The following is a 22,580-nucleotide window of genomic DNA, read 5'->3' as shown; positions in this document are numbered from 1 at the left end:
GCAATTCTTGTAGTATAGAAAACCCCCTCTTTCTTAGGATTTACCATTTTGTTGGGTCGTTCAGGTGTGTTCTGCTCGTTATGTCCATATTTCCGACAGTAAATGAAGGCAGCATTACCCCATGACGCATGTGACGTTGGCGGGCACGCAAGGGGTGGAATTGTGGAGAACTAGCAACTAGCAGAGCTTTGGTTGTAGCAACGTAATCTGATTATAATCAAATTTGCGTTAGCGAGTTTCAACGTAGCTGATGTACTATGTAGCTAGGTTAGATAGCTACACAAAGTTATGCTAGGAGAGAATAACGAAATTGACAAATTCGTGGATTTGTTTTCAGTATCATAACGAACAATTATGGATGCAGTGAACGCGTTCAACATGGAGGTAAAGTTTGCTAACATGTAATCTTAGCTCGAAATGCTAACCTAGATTGTTACTGTCGCTGCTAATGTCTGTTAGTTTAGCAAGCAATATGTAATAGCTAACGTCAGGCACAGAAATTGGTGAGTGAGCTCATATCTTTTGGCAGTTCAGCTTGACGCAGTGGATGATGTTGGTTTTAAAAGCAAATGTGGTTGGGCTGTTGCTAGCCAGTGAGTCGCGGTCAACGAATATCTTGCAGGGCCCAGGCCTATACACGTCCGCCCATTACATTAATTATTGTTGACCTCAGGCGATGAGGGACTGTCGCTGTCAAATGCATAGGTTAACTACGGGATGTAGCCCAGGCCTGCAAAAAACAATTGCGTGCCATGCCCTCAATTAGACATAAAATGTGCTGTAACCTGTACGTTATCAGCTAGCGCTGTTGCAAAACTTGTTTGGCTTGTTTTGAATGCGTGTAGGTGAAACTAGTTTGCATTACTAACCCAGCACGAGTTAATTACACGTTGTTGGGACGTTTAAACAGTCTGTTTGCCTTCACTGTTGTTCACTTGGAGGAATACCTACGTTGTTGTCACAACTGCATACTGCTAGTGTTGTGATACCTAGGTGCACTTGCAGTTTCATCCTTGTTATAATCTGCATTATATCTGTATTATCAGAACTAATTAACGTTAGTGTAATGGCGTGATACCTCAAGGTCACATTAATAGTGTTAAAATACAAGAAAAAACATATAATATAAACAGTCAACAGTATCGTATCAATAGGCAAACTTCTGTTTAAGGGATCTGCTAATTAACTATTGTCAGACTGACAAGTGTTTGCTATTACTGAACTTTCTGTTATCTCATGATGGAACAGGGCTGTGTGTGGCTGTAGCTGGCTAGTTCAGACTAGTGATATCCATTTTGACTATTTTCTATTTAAAGTAAGATAGTGTTGTTTTTCAAGGTTGTTGCATGCTACAATGTTTTACAATGGAAACTGAAAGCATTTTTTTCTTCCAAAATTCATCAGTTGTTCTCCATGATTGACATGAAGCCTCCGATATCCCGTGCTAAGATGATGTCTGTAACAAAATCGGCCATAAAAGCTATCAAGGTAAAGCGAATATTGTATCATTTTTATTGTGATATTATGGCCTAGAAGATGTGGCTGTTATTAGAGGCGTGGGGATCACTAAGACCTTTTTATTTAGCTGGGTTGGAATTAAATGCTATCATGATTCACAATGCTTTGGGATTTTTTTTTCAATTTGACAGACTGATTTTTATAATATGCAGTATAAAATGACCCAATACCCCTCGAAATTCTTTGCCCCCTTTCTTAGTTGTTGTTACTGGTCTGTTATTCGTGCAAGAATCATGAGCTTGCAGGTTTTAATTTTAAAGATGCTTAAGCTCAAACTTAACATCATATATTCATCAAAGTGTTCCTATTTTGGATTTGTCTGTTGTTAAAACTAAAACACCCCTAAAATGAAGGGGTGTCTCCTAACAATTTATTTGTAAATAATACAGAATGGTGAATTTTAACAACAAACAATTATTTAAATGTTCCTGTTTCAGGTGATTTAATTTGAGGCTTCATTACTTAATACAGCAAAAAATGTTTGGCATAAAGATTATCAACATGACATGATAAATTTGAATACTTGAAAATATAGGCTATGTATTCCAGTTTATATACTCCAACTAATGACTAAACCTCTTGGAATTTGTGTGCTGTTATTTCCTTAACTGGTGAAGTTAAGTAGAGCGGGTCTTGATTGTTTTCAAATTACTTTCAACCACCATTGGAAATTATAATTTTTCAAACTGTAGGTTACTTGGCAACAGTATGTGATAACTGCCATTGTGTAGTCAGAGGCTAAGATTGACTTGCAGTAATCTTCTCTATCTTGCCGATTCAGAAATGCCGCAGCCTTCCCCAGAAAGACCTTTGAACAGCTGTAGGAATGACTAAGCAGTTAAAACATGTAGTACCTTGGCTCCGTGGAATCTGATCTCATTATTGGACGTTTTTGGAAGTGATATTTCCAGAGGTGGCAATAAGCTGAGAAAGACTGTGGTTAACATGATGGTGGGAATGGGGAGGAGACATTTTGAAGACCTTCAGAGCTCACTGTTTTCATCTGACATTCATGTAAAGAGGTCTAAAGGAAAGATGGCAAATGTGGTGACTGATGTTAATTTTTCTCTTTTATTAGCTCTACAAACATGTTGTCCAGATTGTCGAAAAGTTCATCAAGAAGGTATGTACCGTAGGACCTGTTGCCATATATTACACTTTGGAGTTCAAGATGCAGTGTGCAAATGCAAGATCTCATGAGACAATGGTAATAAACTATCATTGTTTTCATTTTTTGTTGTTTCCATTAGTGCAAGCCAGAATTAAAAGTCCCTGGTTTGTATGTGGTCGACTCCATTGTCCGACAGTCACGCCATCAGTTTGGTGTCGAGAAGGACGTGTTTGGGCCCAGGTTCTTGAAGAACTTCACAGATACCTTCCAAAATCTGTACCGCTGTCCTGAGGATGATAAGGTACTCTATGTGTATGCCTCTGATGTTGAAATTATAGGGTAAATGAACAGTGATAAGAAATGTCTCAAGCATGGTATTGCCTCTTTTCAGAGCAAAATAGTGCGTGTCCTGAACCTGTGGCAGAAGAACGGTGTGTTTGAGATGGACATCATTCAGCCTCTGCTGGATATGGCAACTGGATCCTTTGTGCCTGCTCCCTCACTGGAAGGTAAAGGAAAGAAAATATTCTCCTGTAATGCTTAGAATATCCAAACACATTTCATTCAGTTACATTTTTTATAGTAGATGAAAGGTTGTGTTTCCTGCACGAGTTGAAGAGAGCAAAAATGTTGCACTAAGAACAGATAAAGATAGAAGACCGACACAACGATACCACTTGGGAGAGTTTAAGTAAAGTTCTGAGTTGTCCACCATCTGCTTTTTTTTTTCTTTGCAAACTACTACCCACCTCCCGTATTAACTAATGTGCATGCAAACGTTACCTTAAGACATCCTTCTGTGTCCCAACAGGCCCCGCTGACCCCCAAGCAGAGCCACAGCCCCCTCCTGTCACTAGTGCCTCAATTGCGGCTGCTGTGCCCCAGCTGCCTAGTCCTGATGCCTTAGCTGCTGTGGCACAGCTGTTTAAGTCGTCACAGGGTCAGGAGGTGAGCCAGAAATCAATTGAAACACTCCACCAGTTGTACTAATTATCAATCTTAACGGTTCGCGGCTAGCAAAGAATGATTAAAAACGAAATAAATAAATAGCAGGTTTTACCCCTTGAATGACCCTTCTCTCTCCTTCCACTAGCTCCAGAAGATGCTGCAGAACTTCCAGCAGGGGGAGAAAACCCTGGCAGCCACCATTGCAAACAATGTACCAGCCCATCTCCAGGTGCCTCCAGCCCAGCTCAACCCATACAGCGCACACACTGAGCAGAAAAGCTCATTAGCCAAGGTAATGATATAGCCCAGCAAAGCCTACTATGACCGTATGCAAATTACTGTTCTTATTTAGTTGTTAACTTCGATTTCTTTATCAGCATTTTTTTCATAATTCGTTCATTCACTTCCGCAGCAACTCCTCGACCGTTTTGATTACGATGATGAACCAGAGGACGGGAAGAATAAAGAAGGCAGTGCCCAGTCTCTGTGAGTTCATGAAAATGCACTTAAGCCCTGTTCTGTTCAGGCCAGAGGTGGACTGGACGTGTTTTGGCTGCGCGGCCAAATAGCCTGTTTCCTTTCTGTGCCTATGTTAATGGGTGGGAGGGAAGACACTGGCCATGGAGCAGTACTTGCAACTCGCAGACATGCAGCGATAGGTTTGGTGTCGAGTCTGTTTTCTCCACATGCAGCACGCAGATTTCACAAACATGCACTCCAGATGGTGATATACTGTATATATCATATGACCACAGAAGCACATGGATATATTCAGTGAGCGACCTAGCAGCTGTTGTTGTTGTTGATTAATACATGTGCAGTAATGTAAAGTTAAAAATCAACAGTCATTGTGGGATGATGACCATCATTTTTATTTATCCAGCTTTTGAATTATCACTTGCCTTTTGAAAATTGTCTGTTATTGAATTGTCACAAAAATCAACAACAATTGATGTTTAGGTGTATTTATTTATATTTAATTTATATCATGTTACTATTTAAATATAGAGAGAGACGTATAGGTCCTATAGGCTATATTACTATATTGGAATTTTACTATTTAAGCTTGCTGTACTGTTGTGCCGTTGTTAGTAGAAAGTCTGAGTAAAATACATTGTTTCAATTGGTGATCAGATCGGTGAGTTTGGAGTCAGCCCCAGAAAACTTGTTCGGTACATCCATAACTTTATTCTTAACATACCCATCAGTGAGAATTTTTGTTTGTGTCATTTTTGTAATACCCAGGCATGGTATCTTTTTTTTTTTTTTTTTTTGTCATTACAGAGGCGTTCCAGAACACCCGTTTAACCAGTTCCCTGGTCAGATGCCCAACATGGAGAATGTTCATCTGCATATGATGGGAGAGACTGGTGGCAACGAGGTATCCAAACTATCACCCCCTCATCACAATATGTCACTGGACCTAATCTGTCATACATATACTGTATATAGTGTAACGAAATGTTAACACACGATTTTAAGCAATTAAAGTTGTAGGTCTATTCTCACATTCCCGTATCCCGCGCAGAGCCAAAATAATGGAGTTCAAAATATTCATAGTAAAGCTTGCAACTTATTTTATGAACGCTCCCAAATTTAATGTTTCGATTCGACGAGTTGCGAGCTTTAGCCTAAATGTTTTGAGCATGTGATTCTAAGAAGTATGCTGCCACTGTATTTGCTGCGTTCAGCTTCCACATGATGTCTGTTTTTTAACTTTTCCCTGTGGCTGTCTCTTTGTTCCCTGTCAGTACGGTGGAGGAACGAGTCATTGTGAGCCGATGATGATGTCCGATGGATACCCGTCCATAAACGAGGCATATTCGCAATCACGGGTAAAGAAAAAAACATGCTAGTTTTATTAACCTGTTCATGAGAGTTTGGAGAGTCGGGGCTAAACCTTTCACTGGATTTGCATTGTTGCCTTCCACTTTTTCCATCGGTGCACGTAAACAAGACACCTTGAGGAAGACAGTTTTGTTGATAATTTTATAATCAAATTGCTCAATAAAAAATATCATGGCTACCTGTTTTTGGCAAGGAAATTTCTATTTTATGTGCCACATTGAATTTGGGACTTAACTTGTGACTTAACCTTTTTGAATTTGAACTTAAGACTTTTAGCTTGTTGACTTGTGAAGGCTTCATTAGCTTTACACAGTGTATATAGTATCAACATAGTTCCTTTCTCATCATTGTCTTTGTAGGGAAGTTCAAGAGAAGATTTGTCTATGAGGAGGGAAGGCAGGCACAAAGCCTATGGCAGGAGATCAAGATCCAGATCTGGCTCCAGGTAAGAGACTGTGCTCATGGCAGATACAATATTGTGGGTCTCAGTTACACACTACAAGAGAATTGTATCCAAGTAATTAGTAAGGTTTTGTGTCTCAGTCATATTTGTGTATTTATTCATCGTTCAGATCTCCCAGGAGGAGAAGATCAAGGTCGACGTCCCGCTCGAGGAGGTCACGGCATCGCCGCTCTGATTCTCGCTCCAGAGAACAGCGTTGGAGATCCCGCTCTCGTTCTCAGGACAGGAATGAAAGACAGAAGGACAGAGAGCGCAGACAGAAAGGCCTCCCCAGCATAAAGAGCCAGACACTCAGTGGTATGTACTAGGTGAAACGCACCTATGATTGTCAGATATTAGCCTCTTTCACGGAATTGTACAATGACTACTTCATGTAAACTGCAGCTGGATTATCTGCCCAAACTGCCAAATAGACCGGACAGAGAAAATAAGAACGACTTCGTTCCACGTATGATCAAAAAGATTTAATATTTTGAGACCACACTGCTGTGCATCCACACTTGGACTCTCATTATTCATTTCTTTTACTTGCTCTTTCTTTTCATCTCTTGTCATTGACTATATGCATATTCGTGGCTCTAAATTAACTTTGTCTTTGGTAGCACTAGCGCACCTAAGTGCCAAATATAACTGGAGGCTGTCACTAATTTGTTAATGTTTGGAATTAATTCAAATCTCCTTGCAGAACAGGGGTTCAGAAATGGAAAACCAGTCTGGAAATTGTAATTCCTTTATCCCTATCATTTGCACAGCAACAGTATCCAATTGCGCAACCAGATTCCCAAAATTATATACTCTACTATTCACATCCCAGGATTCAAAATGTACCGTTATTTGTCAACAAGTCCAACACACAATTAGTAACCTAATGTTTTCGGTGCATGCTGCAGCTGTTGTGAATGAGAATGCTTTGTTCCTTATTAGTCTGCAAAAGAATTTGCACATTTGCCAACAGCACATCAGAGGAAAAAACATGTAGCAAAATTAGGAGTGACATGAGCAGCAGAAGACTAAGTAACAGCTGGCAGCAACAATAAGTGAAAGTCCTATAGTCTGAACAAGGATTAAGTGGCAGTCCTCCTTATTTTGGTTACCTGCAGGTGATCAGTCCACCTCTCAAATGAAGTCAGCGTCAGCATAGCAAGGTTTTCCCACATTTTCCAACATGAGTCCTCCTAGCCAACATTAATCCATATAACTACCTCACTCTATATTATAGCCTGTTCACGCTTAATGTAGGGATGAATTTGACAGGAAAGTGTATTGAAAACAGAAAATAGTCTAAAGTCCATTCTATCCATGACAATAAAGTTCAGTAAGATCAAAAGTTGAACTCAACATCACTATGATTTAATGAGAAGATGAAGAGCTTTTACCAATCCCCATGAAACAGAATAGTAAATATGCCACTTGAATGAAAAAACCCCCAAAAAACTTTAATTTCTCTGCCCTTCCAAGATGTTGCTCATCTCGTTTTACCTGTAGTTTGCAGCACTACATTGTGGGTGGGACAACTTGACAAGAGAACTCAGCAGTCTGATGTGATGTCCCTCCTGGAAGAGTTTGGCCAGATCGAGTCCATCAATGTAAGTCTGGACAAAAATTCTTCAGGATGTCAAAGAAACTTGTAAGCCTGTATGATCTTGAGCTAATGTTGTCCCTAATTTCACTGTTGTCTCTCGCCCTTCTCTGTCCAGATGATTCCTCCGAGAGGTTGTGCCTATATTGTTATGGTTCACAGACAAGATGCCTATACAGCCTTGCACAAACTCTGTAGTGGGTCATATAAAGTCAATCAGAAACCCATCAAGGTACATAAAGCCTTAAGCAGAGTGTTTTCATTTCCAGTTTCATGTCTGGTGTGTAGACCATGTTTTGGGGGCGATTGTTAACTTTCTGATCATACGACATTTCATTCTTGCCTAGATTGCTTGGGCTCTGAACAAAGGTATAAAGTCAGCACACAAAAAGTTCTGGGATGTGGAGCGGGGCGTTACCTACATCCCCTGGAGCAAAGTCAAAGTAGAGGAGCTGGAGAGCTATCGAGAAGGGGGCATGCTGGATACAGACACGCTGAATCCAGGTAAACACTCAGCCATACGCTCATTATAACTTAATTATTTGGTAGAGATGGATATTCAGTTATTGTGGCTTGATGGTTACAGTTTTCCTCATCTTGTGATTGTATTTTCCTTTGTGGACAGAGTGGAATCATGTGAAGGACCTCAATAAGCCGGCAGCTGTAAATGGAGCCATGGAGAGTGTACCGGCAGATGGATCAGTCGCTGCTCAAATTCAGGTAATACTAATACAGTTTTATATAAAACTCCTCTTTAATAGTCAGTGTGTGTTTTTATTTTTTGTTGTTGTGTTTTGTTAAATTGCCTTACTCTTTGGAAGTTTGTTTCACTAATCCCTTTTGTGGAGGCTACAAGGAAAATAATCGATTGTTGCATATGAGTAGCGGAGCTTATCCTAAAAAAAAAAACAAGGACTGAACCACGCTGTTTTTCTGCTCTTAAAAAGTCAAGTCACTGTTACTTTTCTGGAGGTGACCTAAGCAAAAGAGAAAATCTTTAATCAAATCAAAAATCTGATAGTCCTAAATAATTAAAAGTCAGAAATTCAGAGAATTATGCTTATAGACTGTCCCATGAGGGAGTGATGATCTGTAAATCAAGGTATATGAAGCTTTTGTCTGGACATACTGCGAGGACAAATTAACTTGTGCTTGCAAGACTGCAGATGTTCTTGCTGAATTTGACTTGCTAGCTTGGTCAATATTGACCAAATTGTGGACTTCCTGCCCACAACATCCCTGCTAGGATATCTTTTCATCAGTCAAGGTGTGTGTATACCAGATTTGGCACTATTATAATTGAATTTTGGACTGTTCGATCAACTGCTGTTCTGCCTTTAATGAAAATTATGGTATCTACTATGTAAGAGGGCATTTACATTATGTCACTTACTGTTCCAGATCTTTTCGTCACCCAATAATCATGTATATCAAATTTGGTGCTTTTATCCAGTGTGCCACAAAGATTCAGATAAGCTCCTCTACTGATAGGCGTTATATTCATGAATGCTTCTCTTTCCATTCTCCTTTGAAAAAGTATTTGAAACTTCACTCAGTAGTCTTGCGCTGTGCAGTCTAAATTATTCCAATAAAGTGGGAATCAAACAAAAAAACTATTACTGTGGTATGTAACGAGGGATGCTTTTTTGTTCATCCTTTCTCCATTTTCAGTAGCAAGTTCTATTACCCAGAACCATTTTATCTCACCATGGCCAGTAGCCCCATGTTCAAAGTCATAGAAAGGTTTATATTAAATGCTTATTTTCACATCCTATCACAAATGACATTCTTGTTAAACATCCATCAGTGCTTGAATGAGACAAAGGCCATACTTTGCTATAAATTAAACAGTTTCTTGTTGAGGAAGAGCATCTGCCCAACTGTGGTGGGTGTGAACCCTAAAATCATGAATATGCAAATCAATAGTGAACTTGCATGAAAGCTGAGTGGTGACGCCAGCCAGCCATAAATCAGTGTAAAAGGAATGTAGTATTTGCAACAGTTCGTCATAATCTAATATTGTCAAGTCAAAATCTGTTAGAGAATCAGCTTGAATCGGCTATGTATTGTTAAAATCAAAGTATAAAAGGAAAAGGCAAGAATCAGGCTTGTCATGAAGCTGAGAAATAGATAAACTAGGTTAAACAGCATGGTCCAAATTAGACTGTTAACTACCATACTGAGCAGGCCAGCTAACCTAAGCACTTCACTTGGAAGAAAGGTTGCTTACATGTCTTGGGGTCGTGAGTGTCTGACCATTGACAGCTGGTGGGACTTTGGCTCGCATTTGGAGGAAGAGTTTCTAAGTGGGAGACAAGGTAAGCCTACAGTACTGCTAGCAACTACGGCAACATGTTGCAGCCTCCTTTAGGTGGAATCTGCACTGCAGATGTACATTTTGGATGATATTTGAGCATTTTTGGGTAAAAGGGTAGCGTCACGCTAAATAGTGTCTCACTAATGGTACAGCAAACAAGGACAAGATATTACCTGTGTCATTGTTTAGGATGGGGTGAATGGCAACTTGCAACACACACAAAGAGGGAAAGTTTAATGTCTATGATCATTTCAGGGTTCTCCTCAGAAATTTTTCAACAGAGTGGTGCTCAGGCTCCGGATGTCTGGATGTGGCGGTTGGCCACGTAATATATAAGGTGGAGTGGCATTTTCATACTTCCTTAAAAGCCATTTCCTGCATGCCAGGGCCTTAAAACACAGAAAAGAGAGCCTTTAGACAAAGAGGGTTAAGAACCAGAAATCATGACATTTAGGCTAATAATCATTAGAAATTTTAAATTTTATTTTCTCTGAACAGATAATAAAAAAATATTAAGCAATGGTGTCTTCAAAAATAGACGTAGTTATGAAAATAAACTCCAAACAGAAAATAAATATCAAATAAAATAACTATCTTGTTTTCTCTTGCTCTGTCTCTGTCTCAGTATGTACAGTATGTGTATGTGACCCCCATAACGAGTTAGCTCTACCTGATAGATTTAGTCTGTCGCCTCGTTCTCTCAGCTTCTAAGGAACTTTCCGTGTCTGCTATCGCTGAGGTGACTTCTGCTTGTGGAAGAGCAGGGCTCGCTCTCGCACTTTCCTCCTCTATCGACCTGTGCGTTACAGTTTCGGTATTTTCTACTGGAGAAAGAGTTTTGGCACATCTGCCGTGGACTGCGTACAGGTTTGTTTTTCCCCATCCGATCTCAACAAAGTATATTAGAAATAAAACATTTCCAGTCGCAGGTGAGGGGGAAATGGTTACACAGTGGTGCAAGTGATCAAAGTGCTTGAAATTGCAGTATTTATTCTTCCTCGCTCCTCTGAGAATTCCTTTTGTTCCCAAGACAAGAGAACAACAAAATGAGTGAACACAAAAGAAATCACTTGTCATAGTTTCCTATGCCTTTAAGCCTTTGAAGTAGTTTCACAAGGGCACAACTGATATCGTCATTTCATCTTTTGAAATTAGCTGCTAAATATTTTGTCATTCAAAATATAAAACATTCAAAATTCAAAACAAACTACAATTTGAACCGATTTGAATATAACCAAATGCCATGGGCCAAATTAGGGTCTTTGTCCTAATGTCCACTAGCTTAGTCAAGATGTTGCTGCAAATCAGCTGTATGGTATTTGGGGAGAAGCCTGGGTTACAAGCTGTGAAACAGTCCTAGTTCATCACTGCTGAATTTTGAAATTTGGCCTTATTGTTACCACAGTGCTATCACTACAGTGCCAGGGTCAGCGAGAGGCAAATGCAGGTCAGTCAGTCAGGGATGAGACAAGTCACTCTATACCTGTACTTTCTCAATCTTTGTCATGGTTTACAGCACTCATCTTCATGTATGTTCTTTATTGAGTAGTGTCTAATTATTAAGAGGAAGTAAAAGTTATATTATTGTGAAAATTTAGCTTAAACCATGAGTCTTCACACTTAAGCTGCAAACCATCACCTCCCACAATCCTCTTTACATATTTAGAAAGAAATATAAGTTATTGCCACATAGAGTTCCAGTCCAGAAACAAGGGGAAGGGAAGGAGCATTTTCGTTGTTTAAACTGCACTAGGCAATTTTCCACAACAGCCATCGGCCGTCAGGCATTGCCATCGGCTATCAGCCATTGAAGGAATGATTCCTTTAAAACAACTGAAAAATGCTCCACTGCTCTTGTTGTGTTCGCGTCGCGTTGCCTCCGATGGCTACGTCCAAGTGACAAGTGCGTTTTCGTTGGATGTCCAGAGAACAACACATGTCGTATTTATTGTCCAAATACAAAAGTTATGACAGCTTCAGTAGGAAAAGATAGAACATGTGAGTTTGGAATTGATGGGGAGCCTCCTCTTATGGTGTCCACCTTGCCCCTCTTTCTGGTCGTGTGCTTCCCTTCTGATTGTATGTGTGCTCTGTGGGACTGTACAGAACCTGTTTCCTCCCAAACATTCTGCCTAATGCGCTCTGGTAAACTGCTTTGGTACAGTAAAGCTGCCGTAGAATTTAGATAATGCGTTGACATGAAAATAAGCATTGTTGTGCATGTGAACATTGCATGAAAAGGCCTTTGGTATTGTAACACATCAGCTATCTCAGTCTTTTTAAGCTGTACTGATGTTGATTTCCATAACATCACTCTGATAAGTTTTGTGGCAGCCATCTTGCATGTACCAGCCAAATGAAGATCAAAAAATCTTGATTTAAAAGGGAATGCCCTTTTATATAATTTTAATTCTGTGGATCCAAGACATGGTGTTTGAAGTTCCATTTCATAGGCTAGTGACACTTTCTACAGCCATCAACTTTTCACAATGATGAATAATAAATGGAGGGCAATGTTTGTGGTCATCATTTATGTTTTTTTTCTGTCATCAATGAAAAATCACTATTTTCAGAGAAGTCCTCTCTAACATGGTAACATATGACAAAAGTTTGAATAGGCAACGCATTAAAATAAAGCTCAAAACCAATTGATATTCTAGATATGGACATTGAAAGCTGACGTATCTGTCATGGTCAATTTTATATAAATTGTGCTCTATGGCCTCAGACTATATTTTTGCCCATATTTTGTCCATACTTCTGTCATCATCTTAATGTCACCATCATACATGGAAGTCTCATCTCTGTGACATGTTGGTGTCATCAGACACATGCACACGTTTAAAAGCAGCAGGTGGCTTTATGTTTGTTCCGTACTCCAAAATACATACGTGAAATCTTCTCATGATCCAATATGCTTACAATAAGCAGAGCTGGCTATCTAATGTTGGGTCATTTTTATAAGCAGTCTATAACATAAGATCATCAGTGTTAACAGTATCTGTCCCATCGTTCATAACAGAGAGGCTGTCCTCTTGACTACGAAAGCATAGCTTTTTGGAAGAATAAACTTTTCAAGATACTTGGTGATGATCATCTGTGCCTTTAGGGATGTTGTTTCTCTACCACTGTGTTTGCTTAATACATGCAGCAAACTTTGGACTAATGTGGTGAAATATTGTAATTTTTTGCATGTTTAGTTGGACAAAATAGCCCAAAATTGCCCCATTTCAGATTTCAGATCTGATTCTTGAAGGGCTCTTTCCCATCTAAAAGCATAATTTTCAGCATATCATATTAAGGGCAGAGGTTAAGTGCAGTGGTTTGCACTTCTTCATTTTAGTACATATTTGCAGATGTACCCAAATCAGAGATCTGTGTAGGCTATAATGTGCCAAGACGGTATTGGTTTTACCTAGCCAATATTGATCTTAGTTTGTGTGCCATGTGCAAGAATAACAAACAATGAAGAAAAACAAGCGTTCACTTTGCCAAAATATTCGGTTGCTAGAAATGTTTGGATTTTAGCAGATCTGTGTCAAACTAATATTAGTTTAATCAAGGACTTGAGGGCAAGTATTTTCCTTCTTTCTGTCTGCATTGAAAATGATAGAAATCACAGAATTCTCCAACATCTGTCAAGAGGAACCGATTTCACAGAACTCAGGAACTAAAGTGTTCTTATCATAATTTCTTCCTCATTCAAGAAGATTCCTTTGGAATAGTCAATCTCCCGGGATTTTCTCTCTTGGGTCAGTTTTGCTTTTTCTTGCATTGCATTTGTTTCCCACCTATTACCTAAACACAGACTACGGTATAGACATGCACATTGAACCTGTGCTGGTGTCTACATAACATGGATGCTTTTGCTGGGAAATAATGACATTTCTAGACAGAAAATCAAAGTAGTCTGATAAACACATCGCTGTTGTCATGTGAAAACCTTGTAATTCCAATTTTGGTGATTTTCACATTTTAACTTCAATTTAAGGATTACATGTTGCTCTGTTGGTTGAGAATATTCTACGACCCTTGGGCTTTTGAAATCCTTTGGATAAACTAAAAAATGCATCAAGCTTTGTGATCAAGCTTTTTTCTTTGTTCCTGAAATGTTCACATTTTGGAGATACTAGGTTTTCACCCGACAGCAACAGCATTTGTCTTGTCCAGTATAAGCATTTTATGTTGTAATGAAACAATGAACATCACGGTTGAACAAAAGTTTAGTTGTAGTCTTGCAGATTACCATGTCGTTGGACTTTAGCTTCAAATCAGGGATGTCATCACACTTGTGGTGTCCATTTTTCACAGAAAGTTCCGTTAGGTCGAACATGCACAACTGCACAAGTGAGTCTGGCATGGCAGACGGGTATCAAGGCCCATTTGTATGGGCTCAGCATTGCATTAGAAGGTCAAGGAATTTAAAATTACCCCCTACATGCTGTTTTCTAGAGGTACCTTCCTATGTTATGATGTCTCCTTTATGTAGGAAGTTACAAATTACACATGGTCTTGTCTTCTATTTAAATGGCACTTGTAAATTCAGTATACTGAATGCAATGCCATAAGATAAGCTTCACTTTTTTCATTAAATCATTCGGACAATCTAGGTAACTAATCTAGGACTAAATCTAGGCAAGGTAAAACAATGAAAAAAAATAAATGAGCATATGTGTGAGTAGAGTACCAACCAACAGTCAAAAAAAGCTTTCCTATACAACACTAGTTAAGTGTCTGAAACCTCAGTTGCTGTGGATATGCAAAGAACTAGTTGATCAGGGAACATCTGTATTTACCAACACACAAGTAATTCGCTGTGCACTTTAAATGAATATAGATTAGACACAATAGCATGTAAAACCACTAACAATTGCAGCAATCAGTAAAACTAACTGGATGTTCTTAGATAGTTCTGTGCATATAGGACATCTCTCCTTCAGTGGGAAACACTGTCTCACTGTCAGGAGAAAACCTCTCATCTCCGACTTTGCAGGAACTAAGAAAAACAGCCTTGTTTTTAGCTTACTGACAATGCATTTTTGAGTTTATGTAGTGGGGTTCTCAACCCATATAGGACCATTTAATCCTTCAATTGAATTGAAAACCTGAAAATCATTAAATTGGAGTTATGAGGTTTCCACACAACAGCGAAAATTTAATGAGCAGGGGGAAGTTAGTCCCATCCTCTTTGTTTAAGGGTGGATGTGACTCAGTCAAAAGGGCTCTTATTTACAAAATTAACATATATACTGTGGACTGAGTATTCAAAATCACCTGTATTATTAGTATTAGTATTTGTCAGTAGATTTGAATCGGACATGTTATTAAACTAAGATGCCGTTTTTTTCCTAGAACTAAGATTCTAAATCATACTCATTGATAACAGATCAGAACATTCTCTTACCCAATGGTCTGCATGTTGGTTCTAGATTGATGACAATATATTTTTTTATTGTCTGCATTTTCTGTTTGCTGAAATGGCTTTTTCAATATGAGGCAAAATAGCGCTCATTTGGATTTTGTTTTTCTTAAAGATTTCACATTAAACAGCCCAGTCAATGTTTGTGAATATGAACTTCTCTCTCCGCAAGGCAGAAACTGGAACAGAACTAAGGAGAGTGAGACTCAGAAGATGGCATCAAGTAGCAAAAACTGGAGCTGCTCTCAAGAGAAATAATTGGCAAAGGAGTAAAATTGTGGAAAAAAAAAATAGTACATTATAGTAGGGATTTGGTTCAGAACTGATATGGCTGCTCTAGAATATATGAAACTTATTTGTTTATGAAAGCAAAATTGCTATTCCATTTTTATTCACATATGGGGCAGCTCCACCTTTTACATCTTGAAGATGTCACAGGCCCTCACAGCCCTGGTTCATGTTCACATAGTATATTGATTGGGCTGATTTAGACCATAGGTTTAGCATAGATTATTTATTATGTAAAATCTGAGTGGTGCTCTTCTTTCAGTCGTTTCCAAGTGAAGTGACATTGCAAGGAAAGACTTCAGGGATAGACTTCAGTTACATCCTTTAATACAGCAGTAGATCCATGTGTGGAGAACACCAGACTCCCATGAGGCCTCACCAAGGTGAGTGTTCATAGAAATGAGGTTTGGATATCGGAGTTCCCACTCTTGGACAATACTGAGGAATGGTTGAAAGGTAATGAAAGGCTCATGCACAATGAAATGGACCTGACTGTGAATATTTCCATGTCTACATCCTTGCGCTCTGGATAATTTAGACTGTCAGGACTAGAGGCCAAATTTTTTTTTTTTCGCAGAGCCACCTCATTAAGCTCTCCCCATGTCATGTAAGTGGTGGGTATAAAGAAAGAAGAAAGAACAAAGGACCGTTGGAAATATTTTCTTGCCTTATGGCAAAATTAAGTTGACAAGAGTGAAAGCACTGAGTTGGTAAGCATCAGAGATACTTGTCCTGATCAAAGATCCAGTGCCCGGCTTCCCGGCTTTCCTCAGTGGGATTTACCTGCAGGATATTGGAGCGGCAGGTATCCTGTATTCTCTGCTGATGGAGTCAGACACCAGGGTAAGAACAGACCCCTCTGTTGCTGCTCCCACAGTACTGCACCAGGGCTGTTGTGTGACATGTGAGCTGCTATTCCTTTCCATAAGCTTGAAGTATGTCCCTATACTAGTTGAACAGCATGCATAAGAATAGTCCCTACGTTTTTTTTTTGGGTTTTTTTTTTAAAGTGACATAGCTGCCATTTAATCCTCATTTTATGCTAAATTAAAATTTTCTCTTTTTGTTTGAATTAATTGCTATAGTTTGGTATGTGTAAATTTTTTTTCTGCAGGTTGTGGAAGTATATTGCTAGATCTTTACATCCCGTTTTGAATCATTTTGGTGCAAGGTCATTGTTTTTGCTAGTGGTTAATCATCCATAGAAAGCCAGAATTTTCTTTTGCCCTGCTGCAGTTTAATGAACTAAATTGGACACCTCTCTTCCACACCCACAATGCTATAGTCAATTTACGGCAGATTTTGTGGATGTCAGTTTTAATGTGAATAGTTTTCTCCCCAGGTCCCCTCTCCATCACTGCAAACCTTTCTAAAGGTGTAGCGCTGTGAAAAGGCTTTTCTAAAGTGATTGATTCATGATTAATTAGTGACTGATTTTGTTCAGTGACTGTTCATCATCCCAGCACACGCAATTAAGACTTGTTTCCCTGTTGGAATAGAGATAAGGTGCTTTCCATCAAAGGGGGGATTCATCTGGCTGTTATGCAGACATGAGACAGTTTTATTATAGCTGTTCTGCTTCATTTCTATATACATAAATGTGTGTCATTGCAATCATTAATCAACAGGAGAGGTTTTTTTGTCCTGATTTGTTGTAATGGGAGGTTGGAGCTTTCCACATTTTGAAGGATAACAGCAGTCGTGTTGGTAGGCGGGGGGGAGGGGGCTTACCGTGACTCTACCTCTCATATTGCATTATATATCAATAACAAGGTTGAAAGGCAAACACACACTATAGACTGTGCCTGTGGCCAGCCTTGACACACACCACCAGATAAAAGACAGGGGAGTCTCAGGGAGGGATGCCAAGGCAAGACACCAAGGCTGTGTGTAGTGTGAGATGTGAAGAGACTTGATGTTCTCAATGACTGTATAACAAACATTTCTGATGCAGTCACAGAGGCAAAAATGTAATTTATGTTTAAGTGAAGCAGCACATTTGGCAGATTGAAGGTTTCCTAGGTTGAATTAATACTTGTTCATTTACTATTTATAAATACACATTATTTCCATCCCCCCAAAAATATACATACTCTTATACCGATCAGTGTTAGTTGAATCAAATGAATGGGATGAATGTTTATACTTTTAGCAATACTTCTCATTAGTCCTATTATTCCACGATATCTTTAGGATTGCCGTGCATTCACTGGTGAAATACATACATGATGAATATGGGTTTCCAATTTTATCTATTACAGATTTTATATTTATTTTCTTGCAATAGAAGTTAGTGTCTAACTTTCCAAATGATAGTGACATAATTGCACAGTGGTTTGCATATTAACATTTCTGGCTAACTTGGGGAAATCAGAACCTTTTAATTTGTATGATCTGCCTGCAACAATATAGACTGGAAAACTTGTGATTTATACATTTTTGGCTTTCTAAATCTTGAGGTGTGCACATATGAATGTGATCAGGAAGTTATGTGGAAAAACAAAACAAGGGAAAATAGACACCAAATCAAACTCATTTTCAACATGATTTTTAAAATGACTTTGTTACACCATATGTTTGTAAAGGTCTCTTTACTTCATAACCCACCCATAACATAACTCATGTCTGATGCTAATTCACACCTATAAACAAACCATAAGTTTTAAAATTGAATTTCCTTCATGAAGTCCCTGTCAGACATATGCATCAGCTTTCTGAATATAGTATTGTTCATAACCATGATCTCAGCTTAGCGATCTGGTAAACAAACAAAATCTGCATTGCTTTAAATTCATTGATAGTTTTGATATTTTGTTCTTATTCAAGTCATGAAGTCCCTTGAAATGGACATTGTGCTAATAAAAATGTCATCAGCTACATCATTAATCAGACATACTGATTAGGTTTGATTATAGTAATTACTATAGTGCTATTTATGGCAATTCATTGACATTATCAGTCTTTGAAAATGTGATCACACAAGAATTTTTACCTTACCAAAAAACAAATTTGTAAACAAATTCCCATCAAATTTGGTGGACAGACAGGCCTTGTACCAAGGAACAATTGATTAGATTTATATGGTGATCCAGATCTGGGGTTTCTGCCATTAGATGGTTATCTTAGTTTAGCCACAATTGTGGAACCAGTGGAGATAGAGCCTTGATTCCAAGTCTCAAGGGTGAAAAAATCTATTAACTGAAAATTTAAGTGATAGGAATCATGTCTCTGGGTTTAACAGGAGGTTGGAGAATTGTTCAGCGTTGGCAGAGGTTTGCGCTCTCCAAGAGCCTTCTAGTTCAACAATTTGCATGTAGTACTGCTCTCCCTGCAGTACCAACAGCCACCAACAGCTCCACCTTGCTGTCAGTACCAGGAATTGAACTAGCAATGTTCCAGTTATAATGACCCCCTCTAATGCCAAGCTTCTTACCATATTCACTAATCTTCAGATGTCGATTTGCACTGTGTGCAACTTGAAAAGAAGGCTGTTATAGAATACAAGAAGGGGGGTGGGGGGGGACTACGCAAGACTGGAAAATGACAGGATAATTCAGTTACAAATTTGAGAAAACAACTGTAGCTGCAAACCCTACCTGTTTGTCCCCTGGTTACCTACTCACTCACTCACTCTCTCACTCTCTCACTCTCTCTCTCTCTCTCTCTCTCACTGACTCACTCACTCACACTCTCTCTCTCACACTCTCTCTCACACTCTCTCACTCACTCACTCTCACACACACACACTACTAAGCATGAAATCATACAACGCATCTGTGGGCATAATTTGCAGTTATTATGCATGGGGTGAGTACCCAGGCTGTAGGTAACAGGCTGTATTTTTTTTTTTTACAGCGCTTGATTTCAAGATGGAATACAGGACGACTGTGTGGCTAAATGAATGTCTAGACCCTGAGCTGCTGCACCAGCCAAAACCTATTTCTCTCCCACCACAAATCCTTGGGTTGTACAGGGTCATTTCTGCAGTGTAGCACCACCAGTTTCGTGTTAGTATAGAATTCCATGGGAAAACTAGCAATGAACCACCTCAGTACTGAAGTGACCTTGTATATCTTGAGGCATGATGGCTGGAGGACAATTGTTTTTGGTTTGTATATGACCTCAGGGCTGAAACAGTCAGTCACCCATGCCATCATCCAGTTATTCTATACTCTGTCAAAGTACTATAGGATAGAGGTCATCCAGCCCCTTTAATATGCATTGTCATGCAATAGGAGGTATTTTGTGTTTGACAAGGTGTCCCAAAGAAAGATATAAAGAATCTCAGGTTGTTAACAAGTGATAAAGTTTATGCAGTGTTGTATATACAGGGTTAACACCCAAATATCTATGGTATATACAGAGTTAACACCCAAATATCCAAGTTCATTTGTCCATATACTACACTAGGCTTAAATTGAGTGGACTTGCTGCAACTGCCATTTCCTCAGGATGTTTAAAGATGTATAACCAGAAGCAAACGCTGCAAGTCTGCTCATTTTCATCTTTTAATCAGTAAGACAAATCTCATGAGTATACAGCTAAAAGAAACCAATTTCATCATACAAAGCTTGCAATGAAAATCAATTTTATTGGGAACAATGTTTTCACTCTTCCAGGTTATCATAACCTGATGAAGGTCTTTGTTCCAAAATGTTCCCAATAAAACCTATTTTAATTGCAAGTGAAATGGACGTTGTGAAGGATCTTCTTCCTTTCAATTTTCCACATCCAGTCCTCACTACACTCCTGTTTTTGGAACATTCAGGTGTGCAAAAAATCTACCGTATCATACAAAGCTTGATTTATGATTTTCAAACATTTAAAAAAAATGAGTGCATGTGAAGATCAAGAACCTGCCTCGTACTGTGGAATCAGGACATGTTGATGTAGTTTTTCCTTTGAGCAGTTCATCACATGAAGGCTTCCTTCCTAGTTTGACTTTAATCTTAATTCGGATGCCACTGTTTGTGTTTGTCTTGCAGGTTCCACCAGTTCAACAGGCAGCAGCCATAGGAGGTCTACCTGCTTTTCCTGGCCCCATCATGCTGTCTCCTACATCCATGCCTCCAAGAGGATCCCCTTTCATCCCCGCAGGATATGACCCCATAAAGTTGCCACCAGGTAAGACGTATGAAATGATTTAAGATTTTTCAAGTATCACCTAAAGGTAAAATGTGAGAGCATATAACCAGGTTTGGTTAAAATGTTTACTCTTTGGACTCAAGGTAATAGTATATGAAAAGATATATATGTCAGTATTTATATGAAAAGATGCATATTTCAGTATTTTCACCATGATTGTTCTTGGCTTGATGTTTTGGCACTTGTGCTTCCCTTTAGCAGGTTTTTCACCTGCTGCAGCAGGAACTGGAAAACCCACAGAGGAGTCCACCCAAGATCCTAGTGGAAATAACGGCACGTCCTCAGACACAGGCAGCGACAACCAGCTGGGATCTCCAGGAGCGCAGATGATGAGCCTACCAGGCCCGGCGGTCCTGGCGGGTCCCAGACCGGGTATGCCGCCCCTGCAGCACCCCCCCGGCATGCCAAGCCCTCATCTACCTCCGTTCCTCCCACCTCCAAACATGCCACCCATGCCCCCTCAAATGATGCCCAGAGGACCGATGTTTCCACCGGATCGGTTCAGGATGCCCATGCCCTTCGCCCCCCGCGGCCCTCCCTTCCAGCCACGGCACCCGATGGGACCAGAGGGCATGGACGACAGGGAAGGGGGGCATTTCCGAAACGGGAGGCCGGGGTTCGGGTGCCCACCCTTCCACAGAGGGAGATGGTAGAGCTTGGGTGAACCATGGACCTGAGGGGAGAGAGGGTGATGAACCACTGTGACAGATACTAATAGTGAATATTAGGATATCTGGTTTCACGAGGACTGCTGTGAACGAAACGATTCCAGAAACGTTCTATTTTATACCCCCGGAAACATTTTTTTTTTAGTATCAAACAAATAATGAGAAACAAAAGCAGTGTTTTGAATGTGGTCCCTGCTAATAACTCTTCCTACTTGAAGTCCACACCAGAGATGAGACTGTAAATACTGTATATGCTTGTAGCTGTTTGATATCTTTTTGTATATTTGAAGTCTTGTAGTTTATGCTTAGGTCTGTAAACTTGGTAGTTGGAGGAAAAAAAAAAAGAAAAGGCAAAGTCTGTATTTTTATGGCTTGTTCCCACCACAGTTGTTTTGTGTATGGAAAGAAACGGAACGAAAACCTATTACTTAATACCTTTTGGTATTTCAATGTTTGTTTTTAGTAAAATGCCTTTGTACTAAGCCAATTTTCCATGCATCCCTGTTTTCATCTGAGAATCTGCATTTGATTTATATCATTTGACACAATGAGAAGTGATTTCATATCCTACCAGTAGAGGGTAGAGTAAACCTTGTTACCATGACCAACCTCTGTTGTACGTTAAGGTCACACCTTGTAGAATCATGTGCTATGAATATTAAAATGAAGGACATCAAAATTAGATCGGGTTGTTTTATTGATCTTGATCAGATGTTCTAAGAAAACTAACTTGGGGTTATATGTTGTGTAGACTGCACACTCCTGGCGGCAAATTACTAGTTAAAAGCAATTCTTTAACATCACTGTAAATCTTCTGGGACCTGCAGTGGAATTGACACAGCAACGTTAATCTGCATCTGCAATGTACCTGCTTATGTGATGATAAACGTTTTTCCATTCATTTTAATATGATAGAAATTATTTTGTGATAACGGTTTATGGTAGCTAAATCAGGTTTTTTTTTTGTTTGTTTTTGTTTTGAGTGTTAAAATGTAATTCCGTTATAGTGTCAGTCATTTTCATTCACACAGCATACAGTTTGTGTGCACATTGATTAAAAGACGTTGACTTGCCTATTATGTTGTTTTGTGGTTGTGTGTGAGAGCGAGAGGTGTGTGTGTGTGTGTTGGGAAGGGGGGCGCATTGACTCGAGACTATACACTGCACCAACGAGCAAATACAGAATACATTAGGTTAAAAAAAAACACTGATTTCGCTATGCATGCTCAGGTTATGGCATAAATAACGCACTTCAACTAATCGTGTTGTGCACATC

General features: G+C 39.3%; 1 protein-coding gene across 2 annotated transcripts; it reads left to right on the top strand.

Annotated features, from left to right (window-relative positions):
- The first annotated feature begins 164 nt into the window (after positions 1-164).
- LOC139642342 (SR-related and CTD-associated factor 4-like) lies at positions 165-22,331 on the top strand. Of its 2 annotated transcripts, none has more exons than XM_071517144.1 (18): positions 165-384; positions 1,405-1,488; positions 2,597-2,641; positions 2,769-2,930; positions 3,021-3,138; positions 3,441-3,577; positions 3,723-3,869; positions 3,990-4,063; positions 4,862-4,958; positions 5,329-5,412; positions 5,785-5,870; positions 5,998-6,185; positions 7,374-7,474; positions 7,586-7,699; positions 7,815-7,971; positions 8,093-8,187; positions 20,477-20,615; positions 20,838-22,331. In XM_071517144.1, exons 1-18 carry the CDS (start codon positions 355-357, stop codon positions 21,287-21,289), a joined length of 2,310 nt encoding a protein of 769 aa, XP_071373245.1. In that variant the 5' UTR covers positions 165-354; the 3' UTR covers positions 21,290-22,331. The 2 variants fall into 2 exon arrangements, with proteins under 2 accessions (XP_071373245.1, XP_071373243.1); XM_071517142.1 differs by having other exon boundaries at positions 20,835-22,331.
- The last annotated feature ends 249 nt before the right edge of the window (positions 22,332-22,580 follow it).

Source organism: Centroberyx affinis, unplaced genomic scaffold (genome assembly GCF_046629955.1).
Source record: "Centroberyx affinis isolate AG114_WGS23_722 - 3 ecotype Tasmania unplaced genomic scaffold, CSIRO-AGI_Caff_v1 ptg000466l_1, whole genome shotgun sequence".
Lineage (NCBI taxonomy): Eukaryota > Metazoa > Chordata > Actinopteri > Beryciformes > Berycidae > Centroberyx > Centroberyx affinis.
The sequence above is the reverse complement of the archived record's forward strand: the minus strand, read 5'-3'. Positions and strand labels throughout refer to the sequence as shown.